This window comes from Nymphaea colorata, chromosome 1 (genome assembly GCF_008831285.2).
Source record: "Nymphaea colorata isolate Beijing-Zhang1983 chromosome 1, ASM883128v2, whole genome shotgun sequence".
Classification (NCBI taxonomy): domain Eukaryota; kingdom Viridiplantae; phylum Streptophyta; class Magnoliopsida; order Nymphaeales; family Nymphaeaceae; genus Nymphaea; species Nymphaea colorata.
The window spans coordinates 27,478,831-27,506,299 of record NC_045138.2 but is presented as its reverse complement, the minus strand read 5'-3'; the positions used below and the strand labels follow the sequence as shown (position 1 = coordinate 27,506,299).

The 27,469-nt window shown below is 38.8% G+C and overlaps 4 protein-coding genes across 6 annotated transcripts; 1 reads left to right on the top strand and 3 right to left on the bottom strand.

Annotated features, from left to right (window-relative positions):
- Nucleotides 1–5,451: 5,451 nt before the first annotated feature.
- LOC116252155 (uncharacterized) lies at nt 5,452–7,255 on the bottom strand. Of its 2 annotated transcripts, none has more exons than XM_031626258.2 (2): nt 6,980–7,255; nt 5,452–6,055 (listed from the first exon to the last, which is right to left on the bottom strand). In XM_031626258.2, exon 2 carries the CDS (start codon nt 6,014–6,016, stop codon nt 5,543–5,545), a length of 474 nt encoding a protein of 157 aa, XP_031482118.1. In that variant the 5' UTR covers nt 6,017–6,055; nt 6,980–7,255; the 3' UTR covers nt 5,452–5,542. The 2 variants fall into 2 exon arrangements, with proteins under 2 accessions (XP_031482118.1, XP_049936199.1); XM_050080242.1 differs by lacking the exon at nt 6,980–7,255 and adding an exon at nt 6,408–6,973.
- Nucleotides 7,256–9,189: 1,934 nt separating this feature from the next.
- Nucleotides 9,190–16,774, bottom strand: LOC116261009 (DEAD-box ATP-dependent RNA helicase 15). Of its 2 annotated transcripts, none has more exons than XM_031639584.2 (12): nt 16,612–16,774; nt 16,376–16,504; nt 15,673–15,773; nt 13,954–14,126; nt 13,617–13,848; nt 13,347–13,465; nt 12,757–12,813; nt 12,455–12,639; nt 10,124–10,268; nt 9,961–10,044; nt 9,806–9,869; nt 9,190–9,419 (listed from the first exon to the last, which is right to left on the bottom strand). In XM_031639584.2, exons 2-12 carry the CDS (start codon nt 16,489–16,491, stop codon nt 9,409–9,411), a joined length of 1,287 nt encoding a protein of 428 aa, XP_031495444.1. In that variant the 5' UTR covers nt 16,492–16,504; nt 16,612–16,774; the 3' UTR covers nt 9,190–9,408. The 2 variants fall into 2 exon arrangements, with proteins under 2 accessions (XP_031495444.1, XP_031495450.1); XM_031639590.2 differs by having other exon boundaries at nt 16,376–16,492.
- Nucleotides 16,775–18,556: 1,782 nt separating this feature from the next.
- Nucleotides 18,557–23,554, bottom strand: LOC116248473 (deoxyhypusine synthase). Its single transcript, XM_031621317.2, has 7 exons — nt 23,198–23,554; nt 22,882–23,049; nt 22,252–22,470; nt 20,438–20,524; nt 19,350–19,455; nt 18,987–19,222; nt 18,557–18,902 (listed from the first exon to the last, which is right to left on the bottom strand). Exons 1-7 carry the CDS (start codon nt 23,402–23,404, stop codon nt 18,828–18,830), a joined length of 1,098 nt encoding a protein of 365 aa, XP_031477177.1. The 5' UTR covers nt 23,405–23,554; the 3' UTR covers nt 18,557–18,827.
- A 202-nt stretch (nt 23,555–23,756) lies between these two features.
- On the top strand, nt 23,757–26,678 carry LOC116252763 (F-box/LRR-repeat protein At4g29420). The gene is made up of 2 exons (XM_031627312.2): nt 23,757–24,279; nt 25,608–26,678. The coding sequence occupies exons 1-2, from the start codon at nt 23,835–23,837 to the stop codon at nt 26,507–26,509; spliced, it is 1,347 nt and encodes a 448-aa protein (XP_031483172.1). The 5' UTR covers nt 23,757–23,834; the 3' UTR covers nt 26,510–26,678.
- Nucleotides 26,679–27,469: the final 791 nt, after the last annotated feature.

The following is a 27,469-nucleotide window of genomic DNA, read 5'->3' as shown; positions in this document are numbered from 1 at the left end:
GCCTCCTCCCCTGCCTTTGCCCTCGGATATAAGTTGAATGCCGCTTGCTTGGCATTAAAAAGAGTCATCTAACAACAACAATAATCGTAAATACGGGGCCGGGCTTGAATGGTCGAAGGTGCATCAAGCTCAACCCTCCTTCGTAGCACAAACCGGTGTTCGAGGCCCAGAAGGAAGTGAGTTGAACTCGAGCATCGGATTCTCTCTCACCATTCATCCGCGAACCCGTGTCATGTAGGAAGTGGCTCCAACTTGATGCACATTGGAGCATTGGCTTCTCTCTACACATTAACAATTTCAACATCTAGCATGATAATCTTGATAAGAGATGACCTGCTCGACTTTATTTTGAAAAGATGTTAAAATTTAAAATACCTTTGCCTTGGAGTTTTGCGCCATTAAGAATGAAATGATAAATACCTAAACCCAATCCATGTTGTTAGATCTTTGAATTTAAAAATAATTTCTCCATTCTCAAAAAGGGTATAGGAATTATTCATATTTTCAGTGAGGTACACATGAGCTCTCTCTCTCTCTTTTGTATCTAGGGGACCTCTAGTCCCCAAATTTTGTTTATATATTATCATTTTATCGTCTCTCTCTCTGGTTGGATAGCTACTGTCTGAATTGCATGGTGCAATGTCTACATTGCAATCCAATTTTTCATTTTCTTTTTATACTGTGTTCAATGAGTTCAACTGTTTGAATGAACCCCAAACTTTTCAACTTATAGGATTGTTAAAAATCATGAAAAAATAATGCAGATATCAGATCAATTATATATCTTAATCGACAGTTAAAAATCTGATCTGTAAATTGAAATTTTATGTTTATTTGAGCATACCGTTTTATGTAGTATGAGTGTTATCCATGTAGTTGAATTCATCATAAACAACTTCATAATGCTCAAAAGCCAAACAACAATTTAAGGACGGCATGTGTGAGTATGTGTGTGTGAGAGAGAGAGAGAAAGAAAGAGAGGTGAAATATTCTGTACCTCTGTCCAATCACAGCCGCTCGATGCATTGGGCAGTGTGTCATGCCGGAAAATTTTTGTTTCTAAACCCGAATAGAAAAATCCAAGGATCCTAATATATATAGTCCAACATTCTAACTAATCGCTTAGTGTAGAAATTAGTTTTTAAGTTCTTTTCACATGGCATATCGACCAAAAACAACCGACCTTACCCCACATTTTCTTTTTGTCTTGCATTAAGGGTTGAAGATTACTGCATTTGCAAGCTTATTAGCATAATCTGTCCCCTTGCTCATAAGAAGTTTGGCTTTTCTAGCCAAGAAATACTTACTTGTCCCATTCGAATTCATGACATATCCCTTCAACTTGGTGATATTCACTAGCCTTAGAGCCTATGGGTGGTGCGAAATTTTAGGGGAAAGAGAAGTGCAAGGAAACAAAGATGCATTATGTTTGTCTTTGGATCTGATGCAGAAGGAATCCACATTATAGAGTCACTGGCAACACCGCTCATGTCCTGATGTTATCATGGGTCTGCACCAATATCATCACAGCCTCGAGTTCTATCAGAATGTTGGAGAAATATTATCAAAAATTTCGTGACATAATTGAGGCGTATGGGGCATTGATCAGAAGTCACGTGGTCCGCACATGTTGATTCGAAGAGATCAATTTTCGATTGTGACAGTGGAGGAAGCAAACTTTGCAATGCCCCTTGAATTCTGCATTCATTCAAGCAAGTTAGAATGGACAAAGGGATCGACTCATCGTGTCCTTTTTTGTTGTAAATTTGTCTTTAGATTGGCGATTCAGTGACAGGTCGGTCGAACTGCCCCTTAATTCTCCTACCCGAGGTTTAGGACTGCTTCAAGACTTGAATAGTGATAGTAGTCCTTGAACTTTGAATTAATTTAACCAAATTAGAATGTACAAATGGATCGACTCGTCATATCATTTTTGTTGTAAATTTGTCTTTTAGATTAGCGATTCGATGAGAGGCCGAAACTGCCTCATTTACTCCCTCCCTTTAGGATGTAGGGCTGCTTCGCTACTTGGATGACAATACCTTTTTGATTATGCATTCATTTGAGAAAATTAGAATGTACAAATGGATCGACTCGATATATCATTTTTGCTGTAAATTTTCTTTAGATTGGCGATTTAATGAGAGGTCGAAACTTGGAGGGCAATACACCTTGAATTCTGCATTCATTTAAGCAAACTAGAATGTGCAAATGGATCAATTCATCACATCATTTTTTTGTTGTAAATTCATCTTGGCGATTCGATGAGTACTCAAAACTGCTCCCCTTACCCTGCCCCTAGGGTCTAACGCTGCTTCAGGACTTGAATGAGAGAAGTTGACTGTTGGGCTTTCATTGACCTGTAGTAATTCCAAACTTCTTTTTTTTATGAATATATGGCTTTTTTTTGTTTGGAGAATTATACTTGCAAATCTGATTCCTGAAGGCAAATTAGTATATTACCAAAGCAGTTTTTAGTCTTGGAGTTAGGAGAAGAAGCGGGCGCCTGATTTTACGTTCTTATCTTAAAGATAGGAGAAAGAAGGAGCCATGTGATTTTATGCACCTAGATGAACAAGAATCTCCGAACAGGCTTTTGCTTCGGTGTATAAACATCAGAAACGAAAAAAATCTCAGATTAAGAGAATGGGGACTCGTCAACGTGACGATTTATGAGATACCAAGCTGCAGAGACGTGCTGTCATAAATTATGATTCGTTTACCATTAATATGCAATACGGTAGAGCAACGAATACGATGCCAAGGACAAAAATCGCGATACGAAGCTCCTTCAATATCTTCATGGATTCTGCAGGATTTTATTCTGAAGAGAAACAGGAAAAGGTTATGGTGTCCATACAAGATCATATCTTGAGTTGATAGTTTCTAGAAAGCTCGATCGAAGCACTTGAACAGTTCATCTTTGAAAAGAAAAAATGATGCATTTGGGCATGGATTTTTTTTTCTCTTTCTCAAATAATTTTTGCCTAAAATTTAACTGTATTATTATACTCTTTTTGTTTGTTTGACGACTGCCATCGTTTCTTTTCAATTTTTTACCCATTGTAAGTGTTTAAAATCTGTTTCTTACGAATCTGTTGGAATGAATGAGTCTGGTTCTGGGAACTTAAAAGCAGAAATCTACTTGTGTTCTTCGTCATAAGATGTTCGGCAGAATGTAGCCGGAAATCTGTGAACATGTAGACAAAGATTGATCTGACATTGACATTACAGGCCATTTAGAGTGTCCCACCACATTCTCCACCATCTTCGAAACGAAGAAAATCCACTGATTTCAGGGCAGATTTTAGAGAAGAGAAAGAAGGAAGAAGGAAGAAAACTCCACATACATATCCAAGATCTTAAGATATCTGGTCAAGATCGAAGATCCTAAGGTCAACATGCAAACGCCATGTGCTGCATGGCTCATTCCTTTTTTGTTTTTATAGTCGTGTGACCCACTTGTCCTCAGTCCTCACGCCAACATGAGTGATTAAATTTTGGCTTTCTTCCTCGTGACAAACTTTGTCAAAGATGCCAAACTCGAGGAAATTCTTGGTCTCTTGACTTTGGCTCTATCTCATTGAACTCCAAAAGACTAGTTTGTTCCAAGGCAAGTGGACAAGAAGAACTCTTCAACTGGTCAAAGTTGGTGATTTGTGAGAGCAAAGGAAATTTTTTTCTTCCGAGAGAAGCAACGGCTTTTCACAAACCTTATTTTGCACATCACACAGGTGTAGTATAGCTGGTCGGCTTGAGTGGCGTGCTACGTCTTCAATTTGATTCTCTATAGGTGTAACTTTTTTAGACTATAAACAGTGGCATGTATCAATTCAATTCTCTATAGGTGTTACTTTTCTAAACTATAGACAGTGGCACGTTACACTTGAATTGAACGATGTACCGTAGGACCACCCATAGGGGAAAGGAGGAAGGATTTCGGTCTTTCACTCTAACAATGGATTTCTCTCCCACTCACTGAAATTTGTATGCTTTTCCTATAAAAATTTACTCAAAAACTTATCAATATTTAGCACTTCGAAGTGAATCGCATGAACCAAACAGCTCATGCTTGGTCTTGGCTTTGCCTCCGGCAAACATGCTTGACCATCTCTTACCTCGGTGAACTGTTAACAGGGTGTACTTTCAATTTAAAATCAAAAGAGAAAAGTGTTCAAATTTCTTCAGAAGTATTTCAGGATAATGTAGAATGTGATGAATTATCTGTCCTTGCGTTTGTAGCAGGGTAACTTCCATATGAAGTAAAAGTTATCCGGATTCCCAAGTATATATGCCCGTAAGGGAGTATTTACATGCTTGTACAAGTATCTCTAGATAACTTTTCCAGCATGCGTCATCTTGGGAGTGGATCAGCCAGAGAGAACTTCGACATAATGAGGTAAAGAGAGAGAGGGAGATGTTTGCAGCCAAGAGGGAGGGAGAGAGGTCCACGTTTGCGAGGGTGAAAAGATCATCAGTTCAGCGGTGAAAAAGTCGGTGACTTTTGGCACCCCATTTTCCGGACAGAATTGAAATTTTTCTTTTCTGGGTGCCAAAATCATATGATCGGTCCCTCTCTCTCCATATATCCTGAAAATGCAATCGAAAACGCACACTCTGTTTGATAGGAAAAGTTCCACTAAAACCTGGCCAGTTGGAAAGAGCAAAGTAGGCACTGTTCTAGCTTTTGATCCTCCAGCCAGATGCTTAACTATATATGTATATACACAGCCAGACAGACAAACTTCTCCCTTTTTCGTTTAAAACACATTCAATGTCATGGGAGATAGATACAAGCTCACGGTGTTTAAGATCACAATCTTAACAACTCTGATATTATGTCTATTTTTCTGGTTGTTAAATGTACTTTTAAGTGAAGAAATAGATACACTACTCAAGGTATATGTTTTTATGTTCTTGCAGAGGACTAATATGGATATAATCATATAAATTGAACTTCGTAAGTCAAAAAAGCTAACACCATGAATTTTAAAAACTTTATAAATCTAATTTATACAACTGATTTACATGATTTTTTTAAATTCTTATAAATTTGAACATTTTGCTTCCATCAATGATACTAGATTTGTAAAAACAGCATCTATAGTGTTTGAGTGTCATCAGGCATTAAGAAGCAAGACTGATTGAAGAGAGAGCGACAGAGAGATTCTAACACGGCGATGTTAAGACAACTAAGGAACCTCTCTTTCTTACCTTCCTTGAATGCTAAACAATGAACATTTGACAAAGAACAAAAGAGAGACTTATTCAAGTTGTTTGAATTGAAATTGTCGATAAAATGGAGTAACGTGCATAAGTTTAACCAGGTTTATATGGAACCTGGTTTTTTCCCTCTTCCTTTCCTCTCTCACTCTTCCATACACTTTTCTTTTTCTTTTTCTTTTTTTTTCACTGCAAACATGCTCGTCACCTTGACATTGGTAGGTTCAGAAAAAAAAAAAGGGACCTGAAAACGTCAGTTATGATTTACATTTAAGAATCAAAGTTCAGATTATAGGTTTTCATGTGAAAATCTGGTGCATTATGATCTGTACTCCTCAGGCAATGGATTATGGAAGAACAGCATAAACAGAGCAACATTGGGAACAAGGAAAGGGATGAGCGGATGGACCCTCGAAATCCACCGCTTCCTGTTGAGAATTTTCCTGGCCAGCTCTCTTTTCTTCTCGGTGTTCAATTGCAAAGAAGCAGGTTCTACACCCTTAGCTATGGTCAGTGGGGGTGGCTGTTGGAAGGGGCACTTGCACCTCCATGAAGTCTCGGGCAGCCCAAGCTTGACACATCTTCTAAAGAATAGAAGCAACCCATACTGAAAATGAAGAGGAAGCCATCCATTGTTATTTCTTTTACAAAAAACGGGTGGATAGTCCCATTTCAGATAACAAGGCATCTGTCTTGAGATGAAAAACTGGTCGTAGAGGGAAGGCTGAGTTGTGGGTACTGTGAGGATGTGAGCTAGAACGCGGCTCCTTTCCTCTAATGTAGTTTCTTCCATGGCTACGCCAGAGGAATGGATGTCTTTGGTGTTGATGATCTGAGAACAGAGCAAACTGTCAAAACAACAACAAACTAGAGCAAAAGGGCATGAGCGTCAAGGGAGAATAAAATGATAACTGTATATGCTGTCTAAAGAATAACACTGATTTGGAAGAATCTACTGTTCATTGAAGAAATTTACCGGATAGGCAACAAAATAATGAGAATAATACATAATCAAACGATCTGTTGCCAGCTTCTGCAATAACTAGAAAAATCTAATTCTATATAAAGGGTTCAATGTAAAACAACTTTAAAGAAAACCCAAAAGCCTAAAAATTATAGAAGAAACGTAACTGGGCTTCACTAATTTCCCCTCAATCCTCTTATTCAGTTTCTTAGATACCCACCGTTCTTATGTAACTTCTGAACCCTTCTCGGCAGATGCGTAACTTGAAGCAGTAAAACTGGAGAACGGCAACTAGGTTCCATCAAAGGAAGAGAATGTTGTGAATCAAACAAAAACAATGACTCTCTGAAATGCAGAGGGATGACCAACCTCCTTGTGACATTCAGAATATAAGTGAGGCTGATTCTAGGCACAAATTGCATTAAAGAGATGTTCACACAACAATTCCATAAACAAAAGCAATTTGTGGGAATGCATCGATGAACAAATGATTCTGCCAATCAAAGAGGATTGTGAGTTTTGAAGAGGTACACGCATAAAGATTCACCCAAACCCAAGGATTGAACTCCTCAGCTCTGTCTCAACACTCCCCAAAACAAAGAGCAATGTTTCGAATTTCGAGAGATGCCCAAATGTCAGATTGTATGCTTCCAACTCAGAAATGTCTGGATCGAAGAGGGTTTCGAGAATTGAGAAATAGACAAGCAATGAAATCTAAAAAAAGACAACAGCTTGACACTGAACGCTCAATAGTCACTAAATCATAAACTACGTCTGCCTTTGAGGGATTACCTTTACTGGTGCCGGCAGAAGAGCTCGATCCCCTTACTTCCTCGCCACAAATGAGTTAACATCTTCATCCTCTCTCTCTCTCTCTCTCTCTCTCTCTCTCTCTCTGCGTGAATTCTTCCATGTACTGAGTAGTACAGATAAGGTTGTATGACTGATCACGGATTGTATTCAATCTTCACCGTACATCTCCGGCCGCCTTCGGGTTCGTAAAATGAGCAGACGCCTGGTTTGCGGGTCCCCGTGAGCCGCGAGATAAACTGGGTGGCAAAAACTAGACATAATCTAAGCCTAAACTTAATTTGGTCATTGATCCTATATTCCGGCCACAGGGATTCGGACTCACCTGGTGCTCCACAGACAAAAAGATGGAATTAGCATGGACAGGGATATAGCCAAGTAGTTCTTGGTCGATGGGCATCTCACCGTCGACAAGAGTTCGTTTCACCTTCGTTAGGAGATTCTATTTGAGAAATCGAAGTTTTAAGCAAATGTCAGAGTTCATATTATTGAGGGTAGGTGTTTTTCAGCATAAAGTGGTAGACTTCTGATAGCATAAGCAAGCATCTTCAACGTGTACAAATCCCACCAAAGTTTAATCTTTTAGCTTTTGACAATTGCTTTCTTCTTATGAATAAAAAGTTCTTTTTGTATATAAGTATGTTCTGATTTCATTTCCGAAGGATGTTGGCAAGTGTTTCCAAAGGAGGGGAAATGATAGGTCAAGAATGTATTCGCAAGAAACTGCCCGTGACTTGGGAACGCCAAAGGGAACCAGACTTGCACTTAAGCCTCCATGGCAGCACGGTGCCAATGCAAACATTCTTCTCAAGGGCCGCGCTAAGCTACTAATCATGGCTGTCTCTTCAGAGGCATCCGATAAAATTGCAACTATAGTAATCATGCTTAAAGCAATGAAAAGGTTAAATCTTCTTGAAAGTGCAGATGTGTGAGGCGTCAGATGTTGCTGTGGAACCTACAGCAGCACTGGTTTATGAAGAAGTCCTCGCCTTCTACTTGGGGACAAACTATGAGGACACTTTTTAATTGCCACAAGAAGTTTTACTCCTGACGTGGTGAGAAAGTCTAAGATTTCACAAGAGCAAACAATTGATTGCAAATAAGGAAGTATAGCTTTTTAACTTTGAAATCAAGTGAAGAAAGTCGAAAAAGGAAGTCCAAGGTGGCATACACAGCCTTACGGTTTACTTGTCCTCAGGTAAAAACAGTAGGAGAAAAACGATCAAAACGGTAAGAAAAAACGAAGAGGCAATCGATCAGCCCTAAAACACGACCAGCCACTGCTGTTAATTCGTGACGAAAACTAAAAAGAAAGAAGACGCTTTGCATCGTTATAATCTCATAATCAGTTTTCTCTCCTTTTTGTGAAAAAAAGCAAATCCAAAATTTTTTTTTTTGGAGTTTTTATCACGTTTTTTTTAGTTTATATTTTTTCTGCTTTAAATTTTTCGACTTAATTTAACTATTTATCTTCGTGTCTACTCTTACTAAAACAAGATTTTTATCATTTGTTATTTATCCTTTATTGTTTGTTTTTATTATATTTTACGTTTTCTAATTTTTAAGCTTTTTTTTTTACAACAAATGCTAAGTTTTTCATTTTCACGGTTTCGCCTTCGCAAAAAATACGCAAAAAAATTATCACCGTCCAAAAATCGTTAATGATATTTGTGACAATCCTCCAAACTAAGCCCGTATGAAGAGAATAGGTTCCTCATCACCTGGGACTTGCTGATCCTTAAACAACATAGAAACCTGAACTCGACAATCGGACTGAGACTTAAAATAGTGGAGGTTTCAGGAGGATGAATACAATCTGATGGAGAATCCAACTCCAGGATATCATAAAAACGAGCTTTAATAAATAAGTTACATCACACTGAAGACCACTTCCTCACTTGTTTCACTCTCTAACGTGGATCCCCGCTTTCCCGTCGCATGAGTTGTCCCTACCGTAAAAAACAAAAGCAACATAATACAAAGTTACCAGCCTTCACCTGAACCTATCAAGAAAGCTCGGCATTCACAACCGATCAACTTCCAACTTCTAATTACATTCCACCAGTTATAAGCCGTCTTCGTTCCAAAGCATTTGGCCGTTCTCAGGTTAGTTGCTATACCATTTCCAACCAGTTAGCCTGCCAAAAACCTACAGAATCGACACTCATTACACGCAAATAGGAAGGCGCTGATTGCAAAAACTTTTAGTTCCATAGCACAGTGTGCACGTATAATTCTGCATAAACTAGAAAATCCTGTGAAGCAGAGACTATCTAAAAGAATATCAGGAAGTTCAAGCTCCAGATTGCTGGATCACATATAAATACACTGAAGAAAGGCTTTTAGTTCCATGGAAACAAACTTCGGCTGCTTCATGGATATGCTGGTCATAACCAGAAGCTCCACCTTTATTACGCTTGCACTGCAATAACCAACAATTGTTATATCAGCATGGGCAAAACAAGCAAACCTTCTGTGCATGGAAACAAGCACGAGCATGAGAAGGTAGAGTCCAAAAACAATTTACAGAGGCACCTTAGCTTTTAATAATATAGAAAAACACGCTCAAGCTTAAAAATAATCTTAAACTGCCTTTTCTCTAAGCTCAGTAAGGAAAAAAAAACTGAAGCTTATGAACCCCAAAGTGGAATATTTTGAACTTTGAAGTCACTAACAGGTGAGAAATTTTAAAGTTCAATAACAGAACTTGCTAGCTCAGTAAGAAAAAAAAAAAAAGACAGCTCATATAACCCAAACGGAAAGACGGCGAAATTTTGCAAGTTCAATGGCAGAAGCATGGAAACATACTATATGTAGAGCTATCAATTTCCTCTGGCAGTTCCTTTATATCCACTTCAAACCTTTCTTGCACCTATAAAAAACACGAAAGCAGCAACAGTTAAGAAACATGAGAAAATAATACCAGCAGCACATTTAAAGAAGCAAACGCAAAGCATTAGAACCTGATTAAGGACATCAGAATCGGCTGCTGATGACACAAAAGTGATTGCAAGTCCTTTGGTGCCAAATCGGCCAGCTCTCCCAACCTGCACGGTAAAAGAGCTGTGACCACATTGAAGCAGCCAATTGATCAAATATCGAGCAAGAGAAGAACCAATAAATTACCCTGTGCAGATATGTGTCTGCTGAGTCAGGCATGTCATAGTTGATCACAATGTTCACTCGCTCAATATCTATTCCTCTCCCAACCAGATCAGTTGCAACCAGAATCCTCTTATGACCCTCTTTAAAACCCTTGTACCTTGTCAATCTGTACAACAGAGACACCGCTATCGCCATATCAAAAAGCAGGAGACTTACAGAAACAACCACATCAGTAACAAAGTGATTTGCAGAGAAACGTCATTGTAAACAAGAAGAAAATGTTAAAATTTATCCTCCATAATTTTGACGAGGGGTTGATGAAGGATTCGCACACCCTGTGACCTTTGGGGTTTGTGATGAGACATCATTAAAAACAGAGAAAAATGTTTAGGAATTGCGAAATGAAATTACAGCAAACACTGCAATTCGTTGCAGATGGGCCATCTATGGGTATGTGAGTTTAACTCAAGATACCCATGTCAGTATGTATCGGCAGTGCTCGGCAGGTTGGTATGATTTGGACTGGGTCCAGGACCCAGATAAGATCCAGAACAAACCAAATATTATGCTCAAACATAGAAATCCTGGATTGCATTTTTCTTCCCCACTCATCTTCTCCACTCGTCGATGAAGTACTCACCACCCATTAGATGAGGCACATAAGAAGTTTTTGTTTATTTTTCTTCATGATTTCTAGTTTATGCCTTGTTGAGATTTTTTTTCCAACCAAACAGCACTTCAACAATTTCTTTTGTTCTTTTTTTTTGGTTTGGCTTCAAACTCTTTCCTTCTTGTTTCAAACCATTATTCCTTCTCTTTCCCTGTTTTCTCTTTAAAACCTTTACTTTTTTTTTCTTTTCCATTTCAAGACATACTCCTGTCTTGCTACCTTTTTTGACATTTTAATTTGTGAAACCTTCATCATGTGGATTCATAATCTCAATTAGTCAAACTAGTTCATCAACCGACTCTACTAGACAACTAACATGTTCAGTCGTTGGATGCAGACTAATCCCTGACTGGCATGTATATGTGTGATATATATATATATATATATATTGTGTATATTATATATTTATTTATCTGTATTTTCTGTGCATATTAGATATAATTATTTATTTCTAGTCACCCAACTTGGACCAACTCCAACCAATGGACTGACCTGTATCCGACTTCCCGTGTTGAGAATTCAGCCTTTGTTATTTGTCCCACAAACTCTATTAGAATGCACAAGTCAAAAATAATACGTTTAGTCACATTTTAGCATTCTCAAAAGCTGATTCTTGATCATTTTCTGTTCTGTCATATTTTATGACTCCAACAAATTTCCGTTTAATCACGCTTTAGAATTCTGATTTCTTTACTTAAATATAAAATTGTGAAAATATTTAGCATTTTGTTCAATCACATTTGGAAATAACGTTCCCTCAAAAATTGCTCTCTAGTCACGTTCTAGCATTTTGACGAATTTGATTTTCTTTTCTTTTCAGTCATAGAAAAGGAGGAGGAGGAGGAGCTAGGAGCAGGATGAGCCTTTCATTATTGATTATTAAGAAATATGAACAATTTTTTTTCAACTTCAATTGCAACAAATTATGTACGAATTATTTTGCATAATTCTATGGTCCATGATTTCAGATATATATATAATGTATTCATTATTTCATTTATTCATCTAGTGTATGTCAACCTTGCCATATCAGAATACCATGTTTTAAAAATTTACACGTCATACCCTCCAAAACTGTCCCAGCACCTAATAATTTAATCTGCGATGTTTTAGGAACAAGATTAGACAGTCCCGTAACTATATGGAAATAGGCAAGGTTGAACACAAGAACTACTTAAATTCCTTTTTCATTCCGTAGCATTTAACAAGAAGCTTTCAAGACTTTCCACTTCTCATTCTTAAAAGTCACATATTCCCATCAAGCAGGCTCCGCTTCCTGCCAAGATGATGAGACAGCGACTGTTTCAAACCCACAAACAGCTTGGCGGGGATGCACTATGTGCTCTCTGTTAGACGGTAAAAGTCATGCACTCCAGAGGCTGCAAACATGCTGGTCCGTGTGGGAGGCTGGAGGAAGAAAAGTTCCCCATTACAGATTGACCAAGCACGAGTAAAGTGTTCTAGGATAAATGTAAGAAAAGTCCAAAAACACAACCAACAAAAATAAAGAACAAGTTACCGATAAAAGAAAGTCAGATTTCAGAAAGTTTCAAGCTCTAAATAAATCGGGACAATGGAGAGATGGAAAGCATATCGAAGTCCCAGTTCTTTCCCACATCAACAGAACAAAATTCATATTTATAAATATATATGATAATAAACAAAGAATTGAAAGTTCAAACCTTTCTTCCTGAGACATTCCAGAATGAATGCAAATGGAAGGAAAATTGCATTCCACCAGCAACTTGTTAAGTTCTGCTGCTCTGCTCACACTCTTGACAAAGATGACAACTTGATTGAAGTCCAATGCATCTAGGAGATCATTCAGCTTACGGTTCTTCTCCATCTCACTCAACTTTATGTAGTGCTGCAAAAAATGTAAAAGTTGAGAACCACCACAAGAGACGCCCCGTCCTCCCTTTTGTGAAAAACTCACTAGAAGCGCTAGACACTGAAATCACAAACGAAAATGTAAATATAGTACCTGAACAAGACCATGCAGTGTCAACTTGGCCTCATCATCCACATAAATTTCCATTGGCTGAAAGGGAACAAATGTCAGGTCAAACCAGATTAGTGCCTGCCCACAACTCTCAAGGGAACCCAGAGTCAAAATGAATAATGCATCAACAGCTTCCACAACCAAAGAGTCAGTTCGATCTGATCCAAGTTCGCAAGAACACTCCCTTGCCAGCTTACTAACAACTGAGTTGTTCACTGAACCTACAAACAAGAAGAACCAAGACCACCATACACCTCTGCAAATAGATGCCACACTGACCTCAATGACTTTCTCAGGCCCACAGAACAGAAAAATAAATGTAATACACCAAACAGAACAAAAGATTAGAGGTCCATCTAACTTGATTGCAGCAGGAAGAGATCAGATCTACTAGAAAATTTAAAACCCAACCCAGAAGACACTTGATCAACAACAACATCCCTCTCTTCACGCACACCTCCCTTGAAGATAACTACTGACAGCAAAGTGAATATGGACTAAAAGGCCTCCTGGAGGAAGCTGTCAATTATAAATGCAACTGAGTTTTGGGGAGTGCTGCCGCAGGACATTACATCTTGCATAAACTTCTTGCAAACAGGACGAATTTCTTTGCTGAGTGTTGCCGAGAACATCATAACTTGTTTGTCATGAGGAGTCATCTTGAAAATCTCCTGTACATCTCTCCGCATGTCTACAGTGAATGGACAAGCCAATATCATCAAAGAACAAGGGAATCAACAAATAACTAAAGAAACCATGACCCTGGAGAACCTTTTCCCATATTTGTCTAAGATCACAAATAGCTAAGAAATGATTTAGCATCAAAAGAGAAGCACACATACCCAGAGATTCAAGCATTTTGTCACATTCATCCAGAATAAAATGCCTCACATTCTTCAGAGAAAGGTCTTTTTCCCTAGCAAGAGCTAATATCCTCCCAGGTGTGCCAACAACAATATGTGGGCACTCATTTTTCAATAGATCTTTGTGTATTTTGATGCTAACCCCACCGTAGAAAACAGCCACCTTGATATCAGTTAGGTAGGTACTGAACCTCTCAAACTCATTGCAGATCTGCAAAAAGATGTTTCAATAAGAGAGAATTCAGGCATGTGCATCGTGCAGAAAAGATGCAGAATCTACCATACAGTGAAAAAAACAAGTAATATAAACATGCACCTGGTAAGCTAACTCTCTTGTATGACATAGCACAAGGGCTGCAACTTGACCTGCAACAGGCTCTATTTGCTGCAGGGTTGACAGAACGAACACAGCAGTTTTGCCCATCCCAGATTTCGCTTGACAGATGACATCCATCCCCAAAATCGCCTGAGGGATGCACTCATGTTGCACTGATGGCAACAACATGACGGAAGGAAACCCGCAGTAAGTAAAAAATAACCTTCAGGTCCTTCTTTGTCCTTTTATTTTAAAGATTTACAATACCAATTTTCTCCTACAATAGTAGGAGCAAAAAAATAGCATATTACCTGTAAAAAGACAGCCTTGCCTTAGAGAGAATAATTGACCAATCATAGAAGATAAATGAAAAACATGAAGGCAAATGCACAATAAGACCAGAGGAAAATCAGAAATATATCCCAGGCCATGTCTAGACATTTGAAAGTACCAACGCAACAGAATAGAAAAATGCCTGTGTTCAACAGCAAGAGGAATAGAAAACAAGCACAGGTTCATGATGCGATTACTGCTATGACCCAGGAATACCAAGTGTACTGGCCATGATATACAAGTACAACATATGCAAGACAGAAGTATTCAAAAGGATACAAAGGTAAAGTAAGAAGCCATCAATATTCTCAATTTGAAATTGTTCTTGTGGAATGCAAAGAACCATATTGTATTATTGTTAAGCATGTGGAGCAAGAATTTTGACACTTTAAGAAAAGATGATAAAAGAGTGCATTAAACATTCTCCTAGGACCCACCTGCATGGACCTAACCGCAAATTATCATGGCAACCTATAAAGGTGTTTAACATGGTTTATTTACTAAGGCACTAGATGCAACCATACCTAAAATACCATCCAGATAAATTTCTAAAATAAAACACGGTTGAAGCACAGGCATCAAGATCTCATGGACGCATTCCAACCTGCCTCCCTGATACATAAAAATAAGTTTACATCCACATATCTATGTTACACTGATGTCTAACACCAAGACAAAAATGGTCTAGAAGTAGACCAATCCTCATGACGGAGTTGCCTTTAACAGATGAAGACAGCAAATACCATTCTAGGCATGTAATGAAGAACAACTTTGGCATTTGGACATTAGGCCCATGTATACCAAGATGTAGGATGTGTCACATTAGCCATCTATCAAGGAGGTAGACAAAATAATTCAAGGACAATCAAGCCAGGCAGACAAAAAGCACAAGAATCGATACACTGTAGCAAAGGAAGTCCAAGAAGAAAGAATTTCAAGGAACAAAGGGTCACGTCTAAACATTCTTAAAAGGAAGGTCGGACCTACACGTTTAAACACTCAACAGGACAAGAGTTCAGCAAGTAAAAATTGTTCCAGACCAAAAAAAGAAGTAAGCAAACGCCACAAAATCATACCCTAGTTTTGTCTCCAGAAAGGTTTCCCATTGCAAAACTTTTTGCCACCAGTCAAAAGCCCCTCAAATAATTTTCCCAATCGTTCTAAAGAGCTAATTTATGGATAAACATAAGCACACATTCATCCAATGGGGAAAAGGAAAGGCGAAATCTGAAAATTGTACAAAAGGTCAACCTCCCAATCGCATGCATTTTTGTGTATTGAGTTCAGCAAGACAAAGACGATGTAATTGAAAAGAATAAGCCTAATGTGTGCCGCCTACAGTAAATTCATCTGTGTGCTAATATCAGAAGAATACAAATCGCGGACCTTCAGAAGGATGCTCAAACCCACAGTCAACAATTGCTCGAAGAAGCTCTGGTTTGAGAAGGAAGTCTCTGAATCCTGAACTGTGAATTCCAACATAGCCTCTGCGTTGAAATAAAGCAAAATACTGGACATCAGATTAAGTCAATATGACATCATTTTCTCAAGTATGACATCAAATAGCATTCATGCAACCATTCCAGAAAAAAAACGACTCAAGTTCTCCGCCTTTCTTTCCAAATTGCAGATAAGTATTTCAGTTAGCATACTCAACAAAGTTTCATCAACATAGGCCATTGTAGGTCAAGTGCAACTCAATTCATCTCAAAACTTAGACAACGCATGCACCAAAAAGCTACAGTAAAAGAAAATTACATCCCCAAGAAAATACAAACATCAATTAGTAAACACTAGCAGCATCTGAGGCATGTTAATGGCTGCCATTAAGTGGAAAAAAATGGTCTACCGACCGTGACAAAGGACAAAATAACAGTAACGTACAAATTCTATAACATTAAAAAGCAAATGAAAATGATGACCATTCTCAAACAAAACGAAAAAAATGCATTGGTAAGTTCTCCTCCATGTAAAGGCAATGTTACTGCCCCGTAAGTCCAGACGAAGATAAGTCTCCCAAGTCAGTTACCAAAACCTCAACCTTTTCAACAGGAAAAGCGAAAACATAGAGATCGAGAGAGACACATACTTCTTAGCTGATTCGCCAGCGGTCTTAGTAGCAACGGCATCGGCGGCCAACTCCTCTTCTTCCTCGTAATCGATAAGCTCCTCCTGGTAGTTGTCGTTGTCCCTTGCTTCTCCCATCCTTCACAACGAACTGAAAGTAAGAAGTAAGAACCACAGACTCCCATAAAACTACACTAAAAGCAGGAAAAGAGAGCGATGTGTCCCCAATCTAAGATCTCGAGACGAGAGAGATCATACCTTCAATAGATTCAATGACGCCCTAGATCCGAGCTTTCGAAGTAGAAAGCTGAGTTGATGGTACGAAGAAGGAAAAGGATAACAACCCAAACCCTAGCCTTAGCCCTTGCACTACCACCTGTAGAAACACTCGCAGAAGCAAACCTCGACGCTCGAAACTTCCCTTCCTGCCCATGGCATTTATAGGAGGATTAGATTGCCCCTTTTCATCCACATACAGTCGGATAATGACAAATATACCCTCTTTTGTTTAAGCCGGTGTGCCATTATTGAAGGGGTGATTTCGGAAATTAAAGCTTGAAGCGGCTAATCAACTCCGAATGGGGCTTATCCTAACGGAATTTGACTTCATTGGGTTTATTTAATCAAATTTCTTGACGCAATCAAATTCGGATATTGAATCAGATCCAAATCTTTTCTTTTACATTGAGGTCATATATAACTATCAATCGACCCTTGATGAATCTCAGTCGAATATTTGAGGCAATTTTGAATTTGTTCATGAATTTGTCTACTGATCTTGAATTTAGTTATTAATTGAAATCTATTTTTTGTGAAAATCCGACTAAATACACTTATAATGGAATCGATAATCAAATACATCTGTTCCATTTATATATCCAACCGTGTTATTTGAATGTCATATAATCCGTATGGCATAGAATTGCATAACCCAACATTTATCTAAAAGATGTACAACTTATAATTATATATTTCTTTTCATAAAAGTTCACTATTTAGCATTAGATGGAAGCTATTATTTAATTTCCTTTTTAATATATATACATATAACAAAGATTTATTTTGAATTACATAAATAATATAATTTGTTACAATAGGTGTTAGGCATTTAGATGCTAGATGCACAAGAAGCAATCTCTGGTTTTGATTCATCTGTATTGATAGTTGAAAGAAAAATAATGAGAAAAACTTGTGAACAAAAATATGATATCATATTTTTCTCTTTGTTTTTATCTCAACCTCAACTAAATGATAAGATAACAAGATATTTTTAAGATAATCAAATTAATAAATATTTTGATATGCTTCAAAATTCCAGATTTCCACTTTTTGATATGGATTTAAAACATGAAAAAACTTTTTGAGCCAGTGTGTTTTTCTTTTTGTGAGTTTAGTGAAAACTATAAGTTAAATCGCGCATTTGCTCAAGTGAGCTTATCTCGCCCTTTCTTCTTTTGTTTATTGTCCATTTTTCTCCTCTTATGAATTCAAATATGTTTCTATAAACCTGAAGTAGTATTCTATCTAGAACCATTATTATTTGCACAGGAAGAAATAGTTGAAAGTTCCTCATATGTATGTTACTTCCATATATAAAACGTAGAAGAAGATTAATGTAAATAAAAATAATTTATAACTGGTGACTACGATTTTGGTGGGTACCATTGAGATTTCGCATAAAGGGATCACATTTTTCAAAAGTTAAGAGCATTGTAGATGCTATTTAGTAGACACCATTTCTTTCTTTGTCACTCTCACTGGGAAATCTCATTTTGGATCCAGAATCTCCATCGCTCTCTCAGACTCTCACTCTCTCTGTTTCACTGTCCCCTTGCTCCAGTTTTTCTGTCTATCAGACTTTACCAATGAACATTGATAACTCAAGTCTACGTATCTTAAAGCATGTCAAAATCCCATGCATGATCCGCCTTAGTTCCGAATCAATTTAAGTCCTGTAAATTTTGACTTATGCATTTAAATTTTCCATTTTTCAACTCATTAATTTAGGTCATCCAAGCTCAGATACAAAGTAAGCTGGAATCTGGCCATAAGATATTGGTAGGTCTCCCTCCTTCCCTCCCCCCCTCTCTCTCTCTCTCATTCTCTCTCTGTCACACACACACACACACACACAAAAGAAAATGGCTTCAATCAGTCCTAATTTAGGTTGGAGGTGAGTTAGAGCGTCACTCCAAGCAGCAAATGGCAAATCAGGAAAAGACAATATTAGATTATTCGTCGGAATTGAGAATATAAAAAGTGCATGCACACGAGACTGAAACCTGTCATTCGCTACAAATAAGCTGACTACAAAAGTGTTTTTCTGCATGAAACTACAGGAAGGTAGGTTTGCAAGAATGTGAACAAGAAGTCAAGAACCTTGTTCCAAAACACAAGGTTCATCAGCTGCTTGTAAACAATAGGCCAACTCTTCCACATGCCGATCTCTTGCGACAGCAATCTTCAATAAGGACTCAGGCTTTCTTCACTCTCTTCGCAAAAGTCTCAGCTACCAACAATGGAAAGGCAATGGTTGCATCACAATGCACCTGCTCCAGATCAACTCCATCTTTTATTCAATTGAAAATGTGAGGATGGCAGGAAATGAAGTCAAAATTACAGCAGACAATTACCTTTACAGATTTTGCAGAACTACGGATTTTGCCCCATGAAACAGCTTCATCTGGACTAGCACCAGAATCACTACCATCAAATTCCTGACCTGTGTTGATATAAACAGTAAAATCTGCACCATTCCGCATCATCATTGCATTGCAAATATGATGTTTGGGCAACCCAGCTCCAAGAATCACCATTCCTGCTTTCCTGTTGCCGGCATGGACTGCCTCTCCATTCATGCCTCTTATATCTGTCACAAGGAAACAAAGAAAAAAGAGAATCTTCAGCATAAGACATCTTCACCAAGAACAAAGAAGAAAAATAAGAATCTTTGGACATAAGTCATCTTCCTCAAGAAAAAAGAAGATGGGGAATACCTTGCACTATGTCAACGACCAAACCAGGGTTTCTGTATGAATGAAAATATAGCATGTCTCCAAGAGAACCATCAGTCAAGCCGGGGCAATATACTGGAATCCCGTTCTTTGTGAGCATTAACAATACAGATCAGTTAACTATAGCAGAAACCATAAGGTATACATGAAGTGCATTTTCAATATCATCAGTTTATATACTGCATATGTTGGGAACACAATGAAGGATAATTGACCAGGACAGATGATATAGCAAATCATACCGCAAAATATTCAACAGTCAAAGATGAACAAAGTAATGACCTAATAGGTACCCTCCTTTGACTGGCTTCATTTTATGCATTCGCAAGGGCTTCCATGGATTTGGATCCACATGTGATCAGAAATCTCAGCTAGACTTTTTAAACAACAATAGGGTGCTGAACCTCATGGACAGGTTGCCATTTTTAGGTATCAAAATAGAGAAAAAATCTTGACTGCGAAAGACTCCTTGCTATAACATGAGTCGGTATGCTATATCAGAGAACTTTTAGGAAAAGGGCACTCGGCTTGAAACATTTAAATGAATATGATAAAAACTGAGGCTATTTCAATTGAAAAGGGCCATCCTGGTGTTCTAGGTTGACACTTAATTCTATGGGCTAAGATTTAGAAAACCAAAACAGGTATGACACTGTCTTAGACAAACCCAGATAACTAGATCCTAAGATCAATCACAGGACTCAGATATATTTTCAGAAGCAAAGAAACATCAACAATAATTGCATTCCCAACTTTAAAAAATCATGAAAAAAGAGAAAATGAAAATGAAGGTAATAAACTAACATTTTCACAAGTTCTAACATAATTCCACAAAATTTAACATTCAACCGTTTCATGTTCTTGCATGAGCTGTCCTTGGATAAAAATAAAAAACAGAAAGTACTGTGTCAAATGAAGAATAAAATGTCAAGAAAAAATGATGTGTATCAGAGGCACAGCGACTTTAGAGATGAAAAAGAGCACAAATACAAGTCTACATTCACTTCTTTTCTTCCTCTTGCTTTCAAACAGACAAGTGTAGTATATGAAACATGATGCCACACATTTACCTTGTAAGCCCAGTAAAGGTACGAACTCTCATCATTTATTTCTTGACCAAGTCTGGCAATGATTTTGGATGGACTCCAAATAATATTCTGTGGAATGAAAAATCAAGTACTATCAATTTGTGAATCACACCAATCACTATAAGCTAGGATCTTCAGCACTACCACTTTTTCTCAATTCCTATAGGAGCAGAACTTAAGAACAATTGACAAAAAACACAAACATTCAGTTCTTATAAGTTTATTAAAGCACTCTACTCCTTTTATAAATGTCACTGGGCTTACTAGAAAGCAAGTCTATGACTCGATAATGACAATACCCCAGAGCACTGATGCTCGTATGGCACATCAATTTGACAACTACACACAAGTATTATGCTAAGTTTACAGAGTAATATCCAGAAACATGACAAAGTTAACTTGGAAGAGAACAACAGATTAAAGGTCAACCAATTTTGCTGCAAGAAGTGCCTTCATAAATGTGGCCTATGGGTCCTCGGCACTGTTGTAAAATGTGTACCGTAACCTGTAATGATCAGGTTGAAATTTAGATACATAACTTAATGTAAAAATTTACAAATTTAAATTTTTAATATCAGAATTTCACAAAAAATTAAAATCCAGAAAAATCCAAATAATAGAAAAGGAAAAAGATAATCTCTGTAAAAAAACATGAACTGCATAAACATAAAAAGAATAAATATATGTTACAACATGCATACCATTTAAACTACCCCCAATACTTAAATGTATATCAAAATATATAAGTCTTCATTATCTATGACTTACTCCTTGGAGCCTTTAAGCACCATAAGCCATAAGGTGACAAAATTTGAATTTTTATTTTTTTTATTTTCTGAATAAAAATAATATCTCATAAGAGGAACCAAAGTACTAGTTTTATTGCATGAGTCAAGCTCGATTTTTTTTTTCTTTTTTGCTTTTAGATGTATAAGAATGACTTTCACATTGGAATAATATTCAATCTTACAAAATTTGTGCAACTTTAAATTAAAAGAATAGTTTTTGGACACTTTTTATGTTTTAAATAAGTTACACCCGATATCATACCATAACACACGATATGGGGGTGTCTCATAAGTTACACCAGATGTGGTATAGTTGTGCCCCTGAAACCAGTTTCAAAGTCGATTGTTCTATTATTTACATTCATAGTTACGTTAGATAACATAAATATTGTACAACACCTTGTGTTACTTACAACATGAGTCCTTAGTTTTCCACTTATGCCTAATTTGATAAGGCATTCCCATCACACAGCAAAGTGAATGCATGTGACAAGAAAAAAAAGAGCTGGTAAGGGCTAAGCATATAACAAGCCGGCCCACACCCACAATGGGCTCGGGGCCTCGAGCTCCTGGTTCGGTGGATCCCAACCTGGTCCCTAGCAGCTTTGGTTTCAACTCCAAAAAATTATTAACCATGAGACCAAACACTTAACAATCTCTTTTATAAGCCCAGTAAGATTTTTCACAAATCTTAGATACAAGACTAAATTTCTCAAAGTGGGCCATTAGATTCCAACCCCTTTAAGGCATACACGTTAGTGTATGTAGGACCCTAGGTCTAAGTATTAAACCAACTTTGATACCAACTGTAACGACACAGCCGACTCCCACAATAGATTTGAGTTCTAGGTATGGCAGTGATCCCAACCCACCCCCTAGCAGCTTCAATTTCAGCCTCAAAAAGGCTAGAAGCTAGAACAAACAACCACTTATCAACTCTCTTCATAAGTCCCTTAAGATTCTTCACAATCTTAGATACAGAACTAAACTTTTCAAAGTGGGTGTTACCTTTTCTGTTTGTTCTTGCAGCATTTGATCAAAAATAGGCATTATCCAATCTTCAAATTTGCAATAGTTATCATTAGGTACCATCAGGTTACCGATCCGGTTTATTCCTCTTGACCGTAAATAAGCGCCGGGTAAAGAAAACTCGCCTCTATATGTTGGTCCAAGACATTTTATAAGGTCCTCCTCAATTCCACCAGCAGTGGTGACAAATACATCAACCTGCACAAGTTTCGAATATAACAAAGTGAACTAAAGATATACAGTTTCAGCTGTTGAGGAAAGACAACTGATAACGACATTTGTCCATTGTATCCAAATTATACTTTTTCCAACAACTTAAGATCAGGAAAAAGATGATGGGGCTCCCCCAGTAACGCAATTTAGAGACGTTCTTCAGAAAAAGCAAACCAGCATTTATACCAATGAATTATGACCACTCAGGTATGAACCTTCAAGCGATAAAATTAAGAGAGAAAGAGATTAAATACAATCCAAATGAGTGCCAAACAAATTCCTTTGCTGTCATATATCAGAACTCGCTAAAGTTTAGAATGTAAGCTTGAAAAAGAATGAGCTATACCCACTGAATAGCATAACTTCCATAATTTTTCAGAATGTAAAAACGATTACCAAGTGATGCTCGGCAAGAAACCGAATAGTCTCTCTCAATCCTGAGGAAATAAGATTCGAAGTGAACCCAAGAAACACCTTGCACTTGACGGATTCCCTGAACGACAACACCTTTTGTTCATCGTCACAGTCTTCGGTTATGGGTTCATCAGAAAGCCGCCAATCTAACTTCAAACAAAAATAACGAACTAATTTAGGTGAAGTTATGATTCACAGCTAAGGGACATTAACCCCAAGTTAGGCCAATAACTGAAGGAACTAGAGAGGGGAAGAGAGAGAGAGAGAGAGAGAGAGAGAGAGAGAGAGAGAGGGAGACCATTCGATTAACAATGTCTATGGCGTCACCAAGATTCGAGGCCTGAAATCCGGTAAACCTCATTGAGCGAAGGATCATTCCGTAGTCGATGCCATTGTTGAAATCGTAACCCGCGATCTTCTCGCACTTCCCCTCGAGGGACTCCGATTCTTTGAAGACGATGCTATGGACAGACTCGACGACGCTTTTGTCGTTTACACCGTCCATCTTCTAATACAAATGGTTTGGCTGCACAGCCAAGGCCGCGATGGCGGAAGCGGTGCTTTTCGGCGAGAACCGGCCAGCGGCACCGGGAACGCCGCCAAGAGAAGGCGGGAGATTACGCGGGAGAGGGGAGAGACCAGGCTTCCCGTTGCGTCGTTGCCACGCTTTACAGCCTAAAACTCGTGACCCAAATGGATAACGGGGTACAACTCGATATCCAGAACCCAACTGGAGGTGTCCGTACCGTGATTCTGAGTCGATACAAAATTCCGATACTATATGAACTGGATCACCGAGTCGCAATTCTTACTTTTGCGCTGAAGCCACGTGGACCACCACTTGGCCGCTTCCGCCCGCAACCTCCGGAGTAGAAGAGGAGAAGACGGCCGAGGCTCTCTTTCCTCTGCCAGTGGCCTCTGGTGCAGCGGCGGCCATGGAGGAGCTTCCGGAGCAGCTGATCGTCGAGATCTTGGGGCGCCTGAGCGACGCCCGCGACCTCGCTCGCTGCCGCCTCGTCTCCCGCACCTTTCGTGCGCTTTCGTACCTCGTTCACTCCGTCTCCATCGTCTCCTCCCCTCTTGCCTCTCAGCACCAGACCAGCGGCACGACGGCCGTTCCCTTCACGGCTCTCGCCGGCCGGTTCTTGAGGCCTCTGACCCGGCTTGAAGCGGTCCGCGTCGCCGTCGACGAGCCACGCCTCGGGCCTTTCGGAGATGGCAGCAGGGAGGAGGACGACGACCTGTTTCTGGTGGACGTGGGATTCGTTTCTGGCTGGATCCCGGCCACCTGCGGGGGACTGAGATCGATTTCGATCTCGAGCTACTGGCCCCAGTCATGCTGGCGCAGATCCACCGTGCTAGCGGTCGTCTCCAGCTACTGTGAGTCTGTCTCTCTCTCTCTTTCTCTCTCTCTCTCTCTCTCACACACACACATACTATTAGGTACTGACAAGAAAATTTCTATCCCAAATTTGTGGACAATTTCCTGAATCCAGAGGAACTCTCCTCGGATGGTGATAGCGTGTTCAATTCAATTGAAAAAATTTGGGTTAGATCTGGACTTCTTTGCTTTTCAAAAAAAATTATGCTTCATCGTGCAAAATCCCGATTTGACCTTTTTTTTTCGGGTATGTGGGTGCAGCTGAGGATCCCCATGGGTGGGTGGGATAATAAGCATAATCTAAGCTATAATGTATAAAAACATACAAGATAATCCGCTAGAGTAAGTTTAGGTGGAAGATGTTACTAGAGAACCCATTTTTTGTCATCTTATTAACCTCACGGCCCTTAGACAATGTTTGTAAAATTTGTGTTAGGATCTTAAATCCAGGCAGCAGAGAAGTTGCCATTAGTTGCTTGTATTGCACCCTGAGCAACTGTTCTCTGATTGTTGATTGTGTAAAAATTTACAAATTTGTTCACACATACAACCACTATCATTTAATCCAGAAACCTTACTAATTACTATTATCATTCCAATTTCGATAAGTTTCTGTTAAAGTATAAACGGAATCTACCGACAGGAAGAAGGAAAAACACGCGTCTATAAGTACAACTTTTTATGTGTTTAAGCTTCTTGTTGGCATGCATAATTTGCTAAATACCTGAAACGAGTGGCAGGATCTCGCCTAGTTAATATAGAAGCAGCAGTCCTGTTGGTCCCATTGCTTTGATTATAAAATAAATCTGATTGTTATTATCTTGGTCAATAATGTACTACAGGTAACAGAATAATAGTTTGAACTTTGAAGTGTTTAACTTGCAAGCAATGATTTTGCAGTTCTACTCCAATTCATATCGGGAAAAGATGAGTCTTTAAATCGTAATGCTGTCGAAAAAGAAGAGGTCCTGCTACACTGTGCAGGCGGACTCAATGCTTAACAGTCTGTACTAAAGGAACCTGAAACTTTTGTAACTTGGATTGCGCATTGAAGAGTCTTGGTGGAAGATAAATCATGAGTATCTACCTGTCTGATCTTCAGGATAATATTTAAGCTTTCTTATGTCTCCGCGGGTATGCAGTTTTCCTTATGTTAGGCAGGTCGCTCTGATTGTTAATTGGGCAGTTTGAGTAGCATTTGTGTATGTGTGTGCATGCCTTGGTGTTAGGACTTGAAGTAAGATCACACTGTCAATATTAAATTGATCAAAGGCTCTAGAAATTGTCATCTAGAAAATTCTCAATTTTTTTTGTTCCTTTTCTCCAGGTAGTGTGCTGCTCAACTTGGAGTTGAAGAATGCTTGGTTGTCGGTAGAGAGGATGAAGAGAATGCCCATGCTTACAAGCCTGACGCTTGAGTATATAAGGTTAGATGATGAAAATCTCGATTGTCTGAACTCCTGTTTTCCAGCTCTGCAAAAGCTAAACCTAATTGATGTTGGCGGGCTTAAGGATCCAAAACTTCAGTTCTCCGAGCTCAAAACCTGTCACTGGGTGGCATCTAATTGTCCAACTTCGCTGACTATAGACACACCTAATCTTATTGAATTGAGGCTGAGATGCGTGAAACCAAGAAGGTTCATTCTGAAGGCTCCATCACTGTTCTCCTTCTTCCTGTCAATGAGCAACATAGGTGACATCTTCGAAGTGGAAAGGTTTCTCAACTTAAGGACACTGCGCGTTGAGTCTGCAGACCTTTTTGGGATCATTCCCCTGTTTTCAGGAACTGAAACAATTGAAAACCTGATATGTGAGAAATCCTCTTTCTTCGTTTCGCATGGCACTCTCAAGCAGGATGTGCGTGGCTTCAAGGATGTAGTATGTGCTGCCACGAATGTGAGGACCCTCTCTCTTGGTCCTGTGGCTTGGTCTGAACTACAAGAATCCTTCTACAAAGGGGACCTTAAGATTTGGTGGAGCTGGGAGCATCTGAAGAAACTAGTTGTACATTTACTGATAAAGGATGTCAATGCTGTTTGTTCATTCATTTCCTTTGTATTAACCCGATCTGCCGCATTGGCAGAGGTGGCCCTGTTCATACACTGTGATGTGGGCCAGGACGTTCGCAACTGTCTCATTTCCAGGTGTACCAGCGATTTCCCCAGAGTTAGATGGAAATGGGGAAGCTGGAGTGAGCTGTATGGAGGTAGTGCAGCTTCTTCTAGCTAGCATTATCTGGTTTTAGTAACTGCATAAAAAAATATATATTGGAAGAAAACTATAAACTGTTGGATGATTGCAAGCTGAAGGGTTATACTAAAGCGTTATGTAGCCTGCAAATTGTTAGAGAGTTTACCTCTATTTGGTGTTGCAGCCGTAATTTGATTATGTTTGTGAATCTACTTGTGCAGTATGGACAGATTTCGACTTTCAATATGCTTGAACTATCTGTTCTTTTTCTTAATCATTTGACAGGGTCATCCATGCCATGTAAATTTGTAATTGTTAAGATCTGCTGCAGAAATTGTTACACCTCAGACTGTATTTAGCAGAAAATGCCACTTTCTGGGTTTGGCATAGTCTGAACCACAGGAACTTGTGGAAAAAGGGGGCCAAAATCCCGAATAAATTCAGGTGAAACTAACTCAGGTCCGGTCACATTGTTGTCGGGCACCGTGCATTTGCCTCTCATGATCTCGTCAGGTCAGGTCATTATCTTGCAACCGTCTCTTTGAGGAAACAAGTTAGGGGCTCCTGAAACATCTGAAAAAGTAATTAGTGGTTCTACCAAACGGATCACTGATGAAGCTTCATCTCACGTGAAAGATTCATCTCCAACTACAGTAAAGGCCAAAATTTGGAGCAAAGTTTCGACTATTTTTCTCGACAACTTTCCCCCTCGAAATTGGTACTAGAAAAGTCGGTTGCCTGCATAATGTTTTCGTGCTGTCAACCGTCCCTTAAATCAGATGGTGGAAATATTTCCTCACACGCAAACGTTCACGCACATCGAGTGTTTGAGGACGTAATGTTTACGTATTCCTTGAACCCTTTTTCAGTTATTCTTTGTACGAGTTGCCTCTGGGATGCAAATGGTTTGCCATTTAACAGATTCGACTTCGTGGGATCTTTCTTAATCTATAGCAGCCGAATTTAGATATGACGGTACAGAAATCGAACTTTACGTAT

What these genes read in the sequence shown, in the direction of transcription:
- LOC116252155 (XM_031626258.2), bottom strand. Translation starts at nt 6,016, where the DNA reads ATGGAAGAAACTACATTAGAGGAAAGGAGCCGCGTTCTAGCTCACATC.
- LOC116252763 (XM_031627312.2), top strand. Translation starts at nt 23,835, where the DNA reads ATGGAGGAGCTTCCGGAGCAGCTGATCGTCGAGATCTTGGGGCGCCTG. An exon ending in AGCGGTCGTCTCCAGCTACT is followed by an intron (nt 24,280 to 25,607) that starts GTGAGTCTGTCT and finishes CCTTTTCTCCAG; the next exon opens with GTAGTGTGCTGCTCAACTTG.
- LOC116248473 (XM_031621317.2), bottom strand. Translation starts at nt 23,404, where the DNA reads ATGGACGGTGTAAACGACAAAAGCGTCGTCGAGTCTGTCCATAGCATC. An exon ending in TGCAAGAACAAACAGAAAAG is followed by an intron (nt 20,525 to 22,251) that starts GTAACACCCACT and finishes TTCATTCCACAG; the next exon opens with AATATTATTTGGAGTCCATC. An exon ending in GGTCGTTGACATAGTGCAAG is followed by an intron (nt 19,223 to 19,349) that starts GTATTCCCCATC and finishes TCCTTGTGACAG; the next exon opens with ATATAAGAGGCATGAATGGA.
- LOC116261009 (XM_031639584.2), bottom strand. Translation starts at nt 16,491, where the DNA reads ATGGGAGAAGCAAGGGACAACGACAACTACCAGGAGGAGCTTATCGAT. An exon ending in GCAAGAAGTTTATGCAAGAT is followed by an intron (nt 12,814 to 13,346) that starts GTAATGTCCTGC and finishes GTTCCCTTTCAG; the next exon opens with CCAATGGAAATTTATGTGGA. An exon ending in CACTGCATGGTCTTGTTCAG is followed by an intron (nt 12,640 to 12,756) that starts GTACTATATTTA and finishes CATTTTTTGCAG; the next exon opens with CACTACATAAAGTTGAGTGA.